We start from the raw sequence: 15,813 nt of genomic DNA on the forward strand, positions 1-15,813 counted from the left end.
TAGCCTGTGCCTCTTTGTGCATCCACTCCCCTGTCTCACCTCCAGGGGGCGGACTGCGCTTAGTCACAAGGGTAAACCGCTCTCGGCATTTCGGCCTTGGTAAGTACTTTCCTGATAGCATCCCAGAAAGCTGTGCCAGCATCCGACTGGCCCTTAGCAACCGATGATGATGTTATCGGTTGGCAGGACAAGGGCGGGCGGCCCACACAGCTTTCTGAGTGACACTGGCAGCTGCATGCATGTTTGAGACAGCGAGCCGGCACCGCTGTAATTAAAAAAAGGTTTAACATGTCCATAAGAATATTTTATTAGATACCTGCTTGATTGAGGAGGTTATTGGTCATTTTGCCACGGCGCCCCTGGGGGCTCTTTGCGGCACCCCAGTTGATAAACGCTGGTATAGTATAATATATTGTAGTATGATATATTATAGTAATAATATAGTGTAGTATAGTTTATTATAATAGAAGCAGAGGTGCGCCAGACTGAGTGCAGTATTTCATAGTAAAAGCAGGTAGTAACTCACAAATTAGATGAATAAAATCAGCATGGGTGATGAAATTGCCAGTCCCTGAGACTCTAGAAATTGTCCTGGTAGCGTGGCAGTCTGGGGCAAAGATGGTGTTGCAATGGATCCAAAGACAACCAAGGACCAGGAAGCAGCCGATCACAGCTGTGACCAGCATGACCCGCAAGATGGTGCCGGGCCAGACGTGATGTCACAGGAACAAGATCATAGGCGTTCATAAGCAGAGAGGGTGGAAATGCATTTCAAAGCAACTGCTTCTTCTTCAGACCTTGATTGGCTGACATGTTTAATAGTCTTATAATCAAGGAAGACTAATGCCCTGTATACACGATCTGATTTTCCGACAACAAATGTTGGATGTGAGCTTGTTGGCTAAAAGTCTGACTGTGTGTATGCTCAATCGAACATTTGTTGTCGGACTTTCCGCCAACAAATGTTGGCTAGCAGGTTCTCAAATTTACTACCAACAAAACTTTGTTGTCGGAATTTCCGATCGTGTGTACCCAAGTCCAACGCACAAAAGTTCACGCATGCTCGGAATCAAGCAGAAGAAGCTGCACTGTCTATTGAACTTCCTTTTTCTCGGCTCGTCATACGTCTTGTATGTCACCACGTTCGTAATTGTTGGCCAATATTTGTGTGACCATGTGTATGCAAGACAAGTTACAGCCAGCATCCTTCGAACAAAATTCCACGGTTTTGTTGTCGGAAAGTCCGATCGTGTGTACAGGGCATTAGAGAGAAAGAATGTAATAGGCTTGTAGACCCATCAATCACAAAGCTAGAGAAATGGATGATCATAAAAACGAATATAGATGTGCTTGCTGTTATAATAATAAAGAATTGATTATTGCGTTTGGGTGGCACTGATGGGCACTGATAGGCAGCACTGATGAGGAGGCACTGGCAGGCATTACTGATGGGCACTGATTGGCATCTTTAATGGGTACTGATTGGCACCTCTAATGGGTACTGATTGGCACCTCTAATGGGCACTGATTGGCATCCCTGGTGGTTATGGTTGGGCATCCCTGGTGGGCTCTAGTGGGCATCCTTGGTGGGTCTGCACTGATAATCAGTTGGTTGGCTCTTTATCTACTCACACCTTGTCAGCAAGAATAGAGGAAAAGCCGATAAAGGGCACTTCCTGTTTATGATGTGATCAGCTGTAATTGGACACAGCTGATCACATGGTAAAGAGCCTCATAGGCATAGGTGATGCGGTGATGCGGTGTGTCAGACTGACACACCACACCACTGATTGCCGTGCTGCGTGCCCCCGCGGCCACTTTGCGGCCATCATATTGCTATAGGGCGGGCAGGAAGAGGGTATATTGCAGTATATCATAGTATAGCATAATATAGTGTAGTGTAGTATAATATAGTATAGTGTAGTAGTATAGTATATTATAGTATAGTGTAGTATAGTATAATATAGTTTTGTGTAGTATAGAGTATTATAGTATAGAATAGTATAATATTATAGTATTATAGCATAATATAGTATAGTGTGGTATAGTATATTATAGTATAGTGTAGTAAAGTATATTATAGTTTTGTGTAGTATAGCGTAGCATAGTATAATATAATAATAATATAGTGTAGTGTAGTATATTATATCATGGTATAGTGTAGTATAGTTTAGTATAGTATAGTGTAGTATAGTGTAGCATAGTATAGCATATTTTAGTATAGTATAATATAGTGTAGTATAGCATAATATAGTAAAGTGCATTATATTATGGTATAGCATAGTATAGTGTAGTATAATGTAGTGTAGTATGGTACAGTGTAGTGTAGTATATTATGGTATAGTGTAGTATAGTATAGTATAGTATAGTGTAGTATAGTTTAGTATAGTGTAGTGTAGTGTATTATATTATGGTATAGTGTAGTATATTTGTATAGTGTAGTGTAGTATATTATGGTATAGTGTAGTATAGGATAGTGTAGTGTAGTATATTATGGTATAGTACAGTATAGTATAGTATAGTATAGTATAGTATAGTATAGTGTAGTATATTTGTATAGTGTAGTATAGTATAGTGTAGTATATTATGGTATAGTATAGCGTAGTATTTTATGGTATAGTATAGTATAGTATGGTATAGTATAGTATATTATGGTATAGTGTAGCATAGTATAACATAGCGTAGTGTAGTATAGCATAGTGTAGTATATTATTGTATAGTTTAGTATAGTGTAGTATATTATGTTATAGTGTTGTACAGTATAGTATAGTATAGTATAGTATAGTATAGTATAGTATAGTATAGTATAGTGTAATATATTATAGTATATTGTGGTGTAGTAAATTATGGTATAATGTAGTGCAGTATATTATAGTATAGTATAGTGTAGTGTAGTATATTATAGTACAGTATAGTTTATTGTGGTGTACTATATTGGTACAGTGGTATAGTGTAATATAGTATAGTGTAGTATATTATGGTATAGTGTAGTATAGTATAGTTTAGTAGAGTATAGTGTAGTATATTATAGTATAGTATAATATATTGTGGTGTAGTATATTATAGTGTAGTGTAGTATATTATGGTATAGTGTGGCATAGTATAGTGTAGTACATTATGGTATAGTTTAGTATAGTGTAGTATATTATGGTGTAGTGTAGTATAGTATAGTATAGTGTAGTATAGTGTAGTATAGTATAGTATAGTGTAGTCGATTATGGTATAGTATTGTATAGTGTAGTATATTATGGTATAGTGTAGTGTAGTATATTATGATATCTAGTTTAGTGTAGATATTATAGTTTTGTAACAGTATAGTGTAGTATAGTCTAGTATTATAGGTTATTAATAATAATAATATTTATATATATATATATATATATATATATATATATATATATATATATATATATATATATATATATATATATATATATATATATATATAAGCGAGCGAGTAATGTTGCGCTCAGCAGCACACACCACCCAGCGGCCAGTAGGGGGGCTGCTGCACCTCTAGAGGGGTGCGGAGGATGCTTTGTGTCATTCAGCAGAGGAGAGCAGCAGCGGAAGGATTTCTAGCCAGGCAGCCAGGATCACTTACACTGGACTCCATCGTAATGGAGGAAGCGGCATAGGATTAGAAGAAAACAGGGCAAATTAGCGGCGTTGCGGGCTGGGATCCGGACTAGATCGGTATCAGTAGTAAGGACATAGGCTGCCATAGGCTGCGATGGGCAATGAAGGCAGCATAGAAGGAGGGGAAGGGATGGGTGGATATCCAGAAGGGATGGTAGGAGATGGGAAAGGAGGCTTCTCCCGCATCCCCTCCGGAATGGAGGCTGATCTGAGCCGGCTGAGCGAAGAGGAGAGAAAACAAATCGCCGCTGTCATGTCAAGGGCGCAGGATATGCCGAGAGGGAGTGAGACGGATCGGCCGGCACTCAGGCAAGGATCTTCTCTTCTCTTATATGACGGGTGGAGGAGCGCTCCCTACACATCCCCATCATCATAGGGACATGTCTGAGCTCCCCCTCCCCCCCAGGACGTGACATGGACATCTCCCCCATTCTCTCCCCTATAGATCACAGGGAGTTCGGGCTCACTAACCAATCAACAAGCAGAAATGTGCACAAGTGCATGCTGTGTGATAATGGGACGTGCCCCCGTTCTGCATGAATGAGTGTGCATGGGGAAGGTGCAGCTCCCACACTGCTCCACTACACTGTGCCTTTATGTAGCCTTCCTTCCTACCCAGCCCTACTAATACAAGTAGTACTAGGCTCCCTAGGATAGGATCCTTTATTATTCCTATCATTCCCACCATGCATACTGCCTCTGTACACCTGGATGTGTATATGATGTGTGCTAGGAAATGGTGTCTATGACCAAGCTTTCATCTTCCTTTCTGATGTCTAGAGGCTTTCATTCCAGTCCTCCCTGTCCATGGTCCTGAAGTTCTCAGCACTGTCTATTATTCAGCGATGGTTTTAGGGTGAATAGTCATCTCCTCCAGTAATTCAAGGAAAATATCTGCTGTCTGTCATACAAGTCTTCCCCCCCACAACATTGAATGCTACCAACAAAATATATGTAACGGACATTATATGGGTGTCACCTGTTTTATAGTGGGTGTCATATGTAATTATATGGTGCAGTAAGCAGGCAGATTTCTTCAATAAGGCAAAGCAAAGTAAAGCGATGATATGAAAGATCTGTAATCCATAGCAACCAATCAGATTTCAGTTTACTCTAGTCTGATCACTGGAAATGATTCTGGTTGCTTGATATGGGTTCCATGTGTAAGCCCAGTATATTGTCTTTGCAAGGCTTACATTATACAGTATGTTGTTCTCTATGGCTATTCATTTTATTAATGAATGTATCACTGGAAAGACTTCATATTGCTTCTGTAGTACTGGGTGCTTATAATGTGTGATATCATTGTGCTAGGAAATGGTTGGGGTCTATGTGCTGTCAGTGATTCTAGTACATTCATCACTGCTGGTGTCCCTGTCCATGGTCCTGATCAGTGCTGGTGTCCCTGTCCATGGTCCTGATCAGTGCTGGTGTCCCTGTCCATGGTCCTGATCAGTGCTGGTGTCCCTGTCCATGGTCCTGAAGTTCTCTGCACTACATATTATTCACCTTCACAGCTCTGGTTTTATGGTTTTAGGGCGAATAGTCGTCCCCCCCCCCCCGGTAAATAAACAAACAAAAAAAATCTTCTCACAATTTTAAATGCTGCCAGAAAAATACATGTAAAGCACCTTGCATGCATGTCAGTTATGTCAGTTATGTCAGTTATCTCATAGTAGGTGTCATATGCAATTATATGGTGCAGTAAGCAGGCAGGGTTGTTTCAACAAGGCAATGCAAAGTGTAGCAATGATATACAAAGATCAGTAATCCATAGCAACCAATCAGATTTCAGTTTACTGTAGTCTGATCACTGAAAATGATTCTAATTGCCTGATATGGGTTCCAAGTGTAAGCCCAGTATTTTGTCTGCATGGCTTACTATATGTGCTTTTCTCTTATTTCTGTTTTTTTGCATTGCTGAATGTTACTGGACATATTCATATTGCTTTTGTAGTACTGGGTGTTTATGATGTGTGGTTTAAATATCTCATTCTTTTATTTAATTGTGCTAGGAAATGGTTGGGGTCTATGTGGTGTTAATGCAGTGACCAAGTTTACCTATTCCAGTCTGATGACATGTCTTTAAGATTTCATTATTTTAGTCTTCATACTTGCGTCCCTGTCCATGGTCCTGAACCTCTCTGGACTATATATTATTCACTGTTTGTTTTTAAGGTGACTATAGTCATTCCTTTAAATAACTGGAGCTATGATACAAGAGTTCTTCCCACAATATTGTTGCCAACATAATATATGTAAAAGACATTTTATGTATCTCAGTTATCTCATAGTGTGTGTCATATGCAATTATATGGTGCAGTGAGTAGGCAGAGTTCTTCAACATTGCAAAGGTTAGTAATTCATTCATAGCAGCCAATCAGATTTAAGTTTACAGTCGTCCAATCACGAAAATTGGACCACTGTAAAAATGAAAATGATTCTAATGGCTTGATATGGGTTTCAAGAGTAAGTCCAGTACTACTTCCTTGCACAGCTTACATTATACCTTGTCTTATATGCTACCAGTGCCATGACCAAGCTTCCCTATTCTAGTCTGATTACATTCCTATAATATTTAATTACAGCCATCAGTGCTGGCTTTCCATTCCATGGTTCTGAAGTTTTTGTGCACTACCCCGGGTTACAAACAAGATATGGTCTGTAGGTTTTTCTTAAGTTGAATTTGTATGTAAGTCGGAGCAGGTCTAATTTCTATGTGTAGTTCCAGGCAAAAGTTTTTTGCATAGTACAGGGAAAGGTTACCCACCCCTGTAACATTTGTTTTGCTGCCTGTGCCCCTGTTCAGAAGATTTCACCTCACTTTCTGTTCCTATGACAATTGGATTTTGAAAATTGTGGGTTGTTGGAATAAGCAAGGATTAGCGTTAAAGCTTCAATGGAGACACCCTTTCCCCATAAAAGCTCTTACAGGAGTGAATTTCCCTTCCTAGGGGTAGATTTCTTCTCACCTCCTGTTGTCTCCCCTACCGTTTGTAAGTAGGAGTCATATGTAAGTTGGATGTTTGTAACCTGGGGACCGCCTGTATTCACTTTGCTTTGATTTTTGAGTAAATACAGTCATCCTTTCAAGTAAAAAAATCCTAACTGTGGCTATTATACAAGTGTTCTTCCTATAATAGTTATCTCTACCAACAAAATACATGTAAATGACAGCACCTGTGTATATTTTATGCATGTCAGTATATTGTCAGCTATCTCACAATGGGTGTTGTATGCAATTATAAGGTGCAGTAGTAGGCAGGCTCTTCAACAATGCAAAATTCAGTAATGTATGGCAGCTAATCAGATTTCAGTTCACTGTAGTCCAATCACTGAAAATGATTCTGATTGTTTGATATGAGTTCCAAGAGTAAGCTCGGTTTTATGCCTTTGCACTAATTATGTTTTGTACTTTTCTCTTACTTAAATTGTTTCCCCATTGATGATTATGTTACTGGAAAGAATTCATATTGTTGTTGTAATACAGGATGCTTATAATTTGCGATTTATATATTTTTTAATGGAATTGTACTAGGAAGTGTTTGGTATTGGTGTCTGTATTTGTATAGGATTTCATTAGAGCCATCAGTGCCGCTTCCCTGTCTATGGTGGTCCTGAAGATTTCTACACTGGGGCTCAACAAATCCCAGGTGCCAGGCTGCTATGGTCACTAGAAATTCTGTCCTGGCACCAGAGGCATCGCTATGTCCCCCACAAGAGCGGTAACTCCACTGGCGTAGCTACAGGGGGTTGCAATTTTGCTCCCCTCCCCCCATGTGGCCTTCCTATGACATTATTCCTGTCACACTCATGCCACCACAGGGCTCTATTCAGATTCCAGTCCTGGACCCGGCTCAGCTGGTGATTGGTGGGATCGGCTAAGAGGGAGCTGAGGAGGAGCTGGGTGTCTCTGCTGTGCCTCATGATGCAGCTGGACCGCTCCCTTCCACCTGGCTTATCTCCACGAAGGATAAGGGTGATGGTGGATGGCCAGAGACACCAGGTAGCAGAGGACGAATTTGGGCACACCCAGTGTATGTACGGCAACACCATGTCTACCCCCCTGCCTGCCATAGTGCCCGCTGCCAGAATGTCCACAGCCACGGTGAGTCCTCATATAGAAGCCCATCTGCTCACTGTCCTCTGCCGAGCCTGACTCCTTGGTGTCATTGCATACTACATGTACTCAGCAACTTCTGTGTGCGCCCACCCCCACTCTGTACACATGTATGAATGTAAATGCACGTGTTGGGATGCTTGGGACGTGATTGCAATACACATTACATTTCGCCGTACGCTCACACAAACTGGCTCCTAACTTTTTTAGCTGGCTCCTAGATTCAAAAAAAAAATTGTCAAGCCCTGCTCTACACTACAAATTCTTTAGTCAACAATCCTAACTGATTCTGTCATACAAGTGTGCGTCCCACAATAGTAAACTCTACCAACAGAATACATGTAAAGGGCAGTGCCTGTATACATTGTATGTGTGTCAAATATGTCAGCCGTCTCATGGTAGGTGTCATATGCAATTATATGTTACAGTAAGCAGGCTTGTTTTTTCAACAAGGCATTGAAAAGTGCAATGATGATATGCAAAGATCAGTATTCCATAGCAACCAATCGGATTTCAGTTTACTGTAGTTTGATTACTAAAAATTATTCTGATTTCTTGATATGTTATAAGATATAAGCCCAGTATGTTGTCATTGCATGGCTTACATCATACAGTATCTTTTGTCTTATTTCTATTTAGGTCATTGATAAATACGGCACTGAAAGTACTCATATTGCTGTTGTAGTATTGGATGTTTCTAATGTGAGATATAAACATTTTATTTAATAGAATTGTGCTAGGAAGTGGTTAGTATTAGTGCCTGTATTTGCTTCCAAGGCCATGACAAAGCTTTCTTATTCTAGTTTGATGACATGTCTAAAAGCTTTCATTACAGTCATCACTACTGGCTTCCTTGACCATGGTGCTGACGTTCTCTACACTACATATTATTTAGGCAAATACAGTCATTCCTTTTAAATAAACATTTCTAACTGAGGCTATAATAGAAGTGTTCTTCCCACAATATTAAAGCGGAGTTCCACCCAAAAGTGGAATTTCTGCTTTAAGCACTCCTCGCCCCCTTTACATGCCACATTTGACATGTAATTTTTTTGTGGGGGGGAGCGGTTACCTAGTTTTGACAGGTACCCAGCTCCCACTTCCTGCTCTCATCGCCTCACCACCTAGGCGACTCTTCCTCTCTCCCTAGGCGACTCCTCCTCTCTCCCACTCCCTCTCTGCAATCTTCTGGGACATGTCACAGATACCAGAAGATTGCCTGGCCACTAAAAGAGTGCAACGCAACGCATGTGCTCTCGACTGTGAAGCCGCAACCTGTCACAGCTGGGTGTGCCATGCACATGCAATGCTGGCGCCGGGGAGAGGAGCGAGGCTTCGGGCGGCCGCATCGCTGGACCGTGGGACAGGTGGGTGTCTGTTTATTAAAAGTCAGCACATACACTTTTTGTAGCTGCTGACTTTTAATAAACATACAAACGAGTGGAACTATGCTTTAAATGCAGAAAAAAAAAAGATGACACCTGTCAGCATTTTATGTGGGTCAGATATGTCAGTTATCTTATTGTGGGTGTTATTTGCAATTATATGGTGCAGTAAGTGTAAGGCAGGTTACGTAAACAATGCAATGCATAATGCAGAGATGATGTGCAAAGATCAGTAATCCTTTGCAGGCAATCAGATTTCAGTTTACTTTAGTAAGATCATTGAAAATGTTTTCTAATTGTATAAATGGGCTCTAATTCATCCCAAAGGTGTTTTATCGGGTTGAGGTCAGGACTCTTTGCAGGCCAGTCAAGTTCCTCCACCCCAAACTCACTCATCCATGTCTTTATGTAACTTGTTTGTGCACTGGTGTGCAGTCATGTTGGAACAGGAAGGGTCCATCCCCAAATTGTTCGCACAAAGTTGGGAGCATGAAATTGTTTAAAATGTCTTGGTATGCTGACGCCTTACGAGTTCCCTTCACTGGAACTTAGAAGCCAAGCCCAACCCTTGAAAAACAACCCCACACCATAATCCCCCCTCCACCAAATGATTTGGACCAGAGCACAAAGCAAGGTCCATAAAGACATAGATGAGCCAGTTTAGGGTGGAGGAACTTAACTGTACAGAGTCCTGACCTCAACCCGAGAGAACACCTTTGGGATAAATTAGAGCGGAGACTGCGAGTCAGGCCTTCTCGTCCAACATCAGTGCCTGACCTCACAAATGTGCTTATGGAAGAATGGTCAAACATTCCCATAGACACACTCCTAAACCTTGTGGACAGCCCTCCCAGAAAAGTTGAAGCTGTTATAGCTGCAAAGGGTGGGCCAACTCAATATTGAACCCTATGGACTAAGACTGGGATGCCATTAAAGTTCATGCGTGTGTAAAGGCAGGCACTACAATACTTTTGGCAATATAGTGTGTGTGTGTATATATATATATATATATCTATATATATAGATATATATATACTGTTATCAGTATCTCATAAAAGTGAGTATTTTTGTAAATATTTTATTGTATCTTTTTTTGTGACAATACTGAGGAAATTACACTTTGCTACAATGTAAAGTAGTGAGTTTACAGCTTGTATAACAGTGTAAATTTGCTGTCCCCTCAAAATAACTCAACACAAAGCCATTAATATCTAAACCACTGGCAACAAAAGTGAATATACCTCTAGATGAAAATGTCCAAATTGGGCCGAAAGTGTCAATATTTTGTGTGGCCGCCATTATTTTCCAGCACTGCCTTAACCCTCTTGGGCATGGAGTTCACCAGAGCTTCACAGGTTGCCACTGGAGTCCTCTTCCACTCCTCCATGATGACATCACAAAGCTGGTGGACGCTAGAGACCTTGCGCTCCTTCACCTTCCGTTTGAGGATTCCCCACAGATGCTCAATAGGGTTTAGGTCTGGAGACATGCTTGGCCAGTCTATCACCTTTACCCTCAGCCTCTTTAGCAAGGCAGTGGTCGTCTTGGAGGTGTGTTTGGGGTCATTATCATGTTGGAATACTGCCCTGTGGCCCAGTCTCCAAAGGGAAGGGATCATGCTCTGCTTCAATATGTCACAGTACATGTTGGCATTCATGGTTCCCTCAATCAACTGTAGCTCCCCAGTGCTGGCAGCACTTATGCAGCCCCAGACAATGACACTACCATGCTTGACGGTAGGCAAGACACACTTGTCTTTGCACTCCTCACCTAGTTGCCACCACACACGCTTGACACCATCTGAACCAAATCAGTTTATCTTGGTCTCATCACACCACAGGACATGGTTCCAGTAATCCAAGTCCTTAGTTTGCTTGTCTTCAGCAAACTGTTTGCAGACTTTCTCTGTTTGCAGACTTTCTTGTGCATCATCTTTAAGAGAGGCTTCCTTCTGGGACAACAGCCATGCAGACCAATTTTATGCAGTGTACGGCATATGGTCTGAGCACTGACAGGCTGACCCCCACCCCTTCAGCCTCTGCAGCAATGCTGGAAGCACTCATACGTCTATTTCCCAAAGACAACCTTTGGATATGATGCTGAGTATATGCACTCAACTTCTTTGATTGACCATGGTGAGGCCTGTTCTTAGTGGAACCTGTCCCGTTAAACTTGGCCACCATGCTGCAGCTCAGTTCAGGGTCTTGGCAATCTTCTTATAGCCTAGGCCATCTTTATGTAAAGCAACAATTCTTTTTTCCAGATCCTCCAGAGAGAGTGAGAGCGATAACACTAAATAAACACACCTGCTCCCCATTCACACCTGAGACCTTGTAACACTAACGAGTCACATGACAACGGGGAGGGAAAATGGCTAATTGGGCCCAATTTGGACATTTTTACTTAGGGGTGTACTCACTTTTGTTGCCAGTGGTTTAGACATTAATAGCTGTGTGTTGAGTTATTTTGAGGGGACAGCAAATTTACACTGTTATACAACAGTGTATTTTACATTGTAGCAAAGTGCATTTCTTCAGTGTTGTCACATGAAAAGATATAATAAAATATTTACAAAAATGTGAGGGGTGTACTCACTTTTGTGAGATACTGTATATATATCACTATCTGAAGTCCCTATCTCACATTTATACACACACATACTAAGGCCAATTTAGACAGGAGCTAATTAACCTACCAGCATGTCTTTGGAGTGTGAGAGGAAACCGGAGTGCCCAGAGGAAATCCACGCAGGCACTGGGAGACACTGTGCTATATGCTAAGATATACTGTATATATATTGTAGATAACAATGCTATTTTTAAAGATATGGTTATGACATCACAGACAGTTATTAGTACTTCCACTCTTACATTCAGGATCAAATATTAAAAAAAAAACCTTCAGGAGAGTATATAAGATATTAAAGGTGAAAATTATATTTTAGACACACACACAGGTTGTTTCCTGTCCTGTAAGCCCTGTAAAAGAAAACACCAAATGACATTTTGGTTCTGATGGAAGCTAGTGTAGAGTAATAGAGTGCAATCAAGTTACATAAATGTCACATATCTCACTGTACAGGTTGAAGCTACAGATGCCACAATCCCCATTCTGTCGAAGCTCAGTCCATAACCCTTTTTATTTAAATGTTTTGAATTGCCCAGTTACCAGAAAGCTACATTTTTATCAGCTCTGCTGCATCAGATGCAGTTGATATTCTATCAGGAGGGGAAAGGAGGGTTCTGTAAGGTGCCGCACATTGGATGGAATGGCTATATATTCACCTTATAGAATCACATGTTTCATAAATTCTTGGGCATGTAGTGACGTGTATTAGCATTTCTGTGAGCAGTGACAGGGGACTTCATTTCTCCTCTGTCACTGCCCCATAACTGCAGGCTCCATTCTCCGCACTTGAATATCCTGCTTATCAAAGTCTATGGCCAGGGATTGGAGCAGTGAGATGTGCAGAATGGCTCCACCACCTACAAGCAGGATGTCAGAGCTGCAAACTAACTACGGAGGGGCTGTTATGGGACCAGTCCACTGTTCAAGGAGTGTGGACAGAAGCAACTGGTTGTTTAAAATGTAAAGTGTTACTGGAATACATAGAACTTCAGGGAGGATTTTTTAGGAACCCTGCTGTCAATTGAAGGCAAACTCAGATACGGGCAGGCTTTACTTATAAATGAAGGGAATGATTGTTCTACCTGGAGTTAAGCTTTAGCCTTTAACCACTTAAGGACCAGGCCTATTTTTCAAACTTGTTTACAAGTTAAAATCATTTTTTTTTTGCTAGAAAATTACTTAGAACCCCCAAAGATTATATACTTTTTTTTTATAACACCCTAGAGAATAAAATGGCGGTCGTTGCAATACTTTCTGTCACACCTTTTTTTTTTTAAATTAAAAAATAAGACAACAGTAAAGTTAGCCTTTTTTTATATTGTGAAGGATGATGTTACACTGAGTAATTTGTTACCCAACATGTCACGCTTCAAAATTGAGCCTGCTCGTAGAATGGCGACAAAATTTTAGCCTTAAAAATCTCCATGGGGGCGTTTAAAAAATTCTACAGGTTGCATGTTTTGCGTTACAGAGGAGGTCTAGGGCTAGACATATTGCTCTCACTCTACCGATCGCGGTGATACCTCACATGCGGGTGCTACTCACGTATGCGTATTTTTTTTTTCTTATTTATTTTACTTTTTATTTTTTATTTTTACACTGTTCTTTTAAAAAAAAAGTGTCACTTTTATTCCTATTACAAGGAATGTAAACATCCCTTGTAATAGAAAAAAGCATGACAGGACCTCTTAAATATGAGATCTGGGGTCAAAAAGATGTCATATTTACACTAATATGCAATAAAAAAAAATGTTGTTTGAAAAAAAAAAAATGGGCGGAAGTGACCTTTTGACGTTGCTGCCGCCCTGCAATTGTATGGAGCCGGGTGGGGGCCATCTTCCTCTCAGCTCCATGCCATGCTGCCGGTGGCTCCAGTAAGTGGTGGAAGGCACAGAGCACGGTGGGAGGGGGGGCCCTCTCCCACCCCTGATAAAAGTGATCTTGTAGCGAACCCGCCACTGAGACCACTTTTATCTTAAAGCGGACCTCCCGCTGAAGAAGTGGCTACCGGGGTTATGGCAGCTAGCTGCTGCCATACCAACGATATTCTACTTCAAAGAGCCGATGTATAACGGCGGCAAGTGGTCCATAAGTAGTTAAACAATATTTGTATTTTTTTTTGCTTCAATGTTTTTATTGAGGTTTTCCAATGCACAGGAAGAAAAACATAAAACAATTTGCATTCCTACAGAAATAATACATTTTAAGTACTTCCAGAGTAATGATAAATCTAGCAATAACTAGTTAAACATAGTAATGTATATAATCAGAAAACTGTTAGGGTCGAGCCCAAAAGGCTAATAAGGTGAGACAGATGAGGGACTCTATGAGGAGTTTATAGAGAAACCGGGCAAGTCTCCAAGGCACACAGACACCCCTATTGGGAACAAACTGTTGGGGCACTTACAACTGGCCTTTGTCATGTTATCTTACCGGTTCTCTGAAGTATATTTGAATCACTCTACGTCTCGGGTAGCAAATGCATATCAGACCCTTTGTCAGGGATGTGCTTCAAGGGAGAATCCCCTAATACTATGTTAAAGTGGAGTAATGTGTATTCTGGCTGGTATAGCTCAAGAATTAATTAGGGAACCATAGTTTCTGTTATGGGGAGGGGAGAGTATGGGAAGGGTGGGGTAAAGGGGGTGAGGTGTTATGCCCTGTACACACGATAGGATTTTCCTATGGAAAATGTGTGATTGGACCTTGTTGTCGGAAATTCCGACACATTTTCCATAGGATTCCGTCACACAAAATTTTAGAGCTTGTTCTCAAATTTTCCAAGAACAAAATCTGTTGTCGGAAATTCTGATCGCGTGTACACAATTCAGACGCACAAAGTGCCACGCATGCTCGGAATCAAGCAGAAGAGCAGCACTGGCTATTGAATTTCATTTTTCTCGGCTCGTCGTACGTGTTGTACGTCACCGCGTTCTTAACGTTCGGAATTTCCGACCAACGTTGTGTGACCGTGTGTATGCAAGACAAGTTTGAGCCAACATCCGTCGGAAAAAATCCAATGGATTTTGTTGTCGGAATGTCCAATCAATGTCCGATCGTTTGTACAGGGCATTAGTGTGCAGTTATTTCTTCGGTTAGTTGTCTGATACCTTGTGGGTGTCCCCAGGTCAAGCTATGGTAATGCGTTTGATAGTCTGCGGAATTCTGCAGATTCTGTGAAATGAATCCAGCAGGCCCAGGTTTTATGGAATTTCACCGGGGTCTCTCTCGCCTGTTGGACTAGGTCTTCAATATTTGTATTTTTATTGATTTATTTTGCTGTAGTCTAAATATTTTTTTCAGTATTCATATTAACTTACTGTACTAATTAATTATTACTTGTTTCTACTGTCCAGCAAAACAAAAGGATGACCATTAATTCTGTGTGATCTAGGGAATGTAAGGGCCCTTTCACACTGGGGCGGGGGCGGCATCGGCGGTAAAGCGGCGCTATTGCAAGCGGCGCTTTACCGTCGGTATTCGGCCTCTAGCGAGGCAGTTTTACCCCCCCGCTAGTGGCCGAGAAAGGGTTAAAAACCACCGCAAAGCGCCTCTGCAGATGGTATAGCCGCGCTGTCCCATTGATTTCAATGGGCAGGAGCGGTGAAGGAGCGGTATACACTCCGCTCCTTCACCGCTCCGAAGATGCTGCTAGCAGGACTTTTTTTCCCGTCCTGCTAGCGCACCGCTCCAGTGTGAAAGCCCTCGGGGCTTTCACACTGGAGAGACAGCAGTGGCTGTTTCGGGTCGGTTTGCAAGCGCTATTATTAGCGCAATAGCACCTGCAAACCGCCCCAGTGTGAAATGGCCCTAAAACTCTAGTGTATTGCAGTTTTTTCACCTTCAGTACAGCTCCAATTTAAAGATACAAGTAATCCTTTATTTGAAAACAAACAGTGCCCTTTTTGGCAAAATTGTACCTCTAACTGCCATCCACACTTGCAATATTTCAAATCTTAAAACGGAACTAAACTTTCCTATCATTTTCAACCAAGGAATCTGCTATCCTGGCCTCACTTTGATCTGCAACTGCCATGATCA

The 15,813-nt window shown here is 41.3% G+C and overlaps 1 protein-coding gene across 9 annotated transcripts in view; it reads left to right on the forward strand.

The window, feature by feature from the left end:
- Positions 1 to 3,513: 3,513 nt before the first annotated feature.
- PCLO (piccolo presynaptic cytomatrix protein) overlaps positions 3,514 to 15,813 on the forward strand; it is a 547,854-nt gene continuing 535,554 nt past the window's right edge. For all 9 annotated transcript variants that reach the window (XM_073619550.1, XM_073619551.1, XM_073619554.1 and 6 more), the window contains exon 1: positions 3,514 to 3,943. In XM_073619550.1, the coding sequence (XP_073475651.1) occupies positions 3,734 to 3,943 (210 nt within the window). In that variant the 5' untranslated portion in view covers positions 3,514 to 3,733. The remainder of the gene's footprint in view (positions 3,944 to 15,813) is intronic.

The sequence above is a fragment of the Aquarana catesbeiana genome, linkage group LG03, assembly GCF_042186555.1.
Source record: "Aquarana catesbeiana isolate 2022-GZ linkage group LG03, ASM4218655v1, whole genome shotgun sequence".
In the NCBI taxonomy this organism is placed as follows: Eukaryota; Metazoa; Chordata; class Amphibia; order Anura; family Ranidae; genus Aquarana; species Aquarana catesbeiana.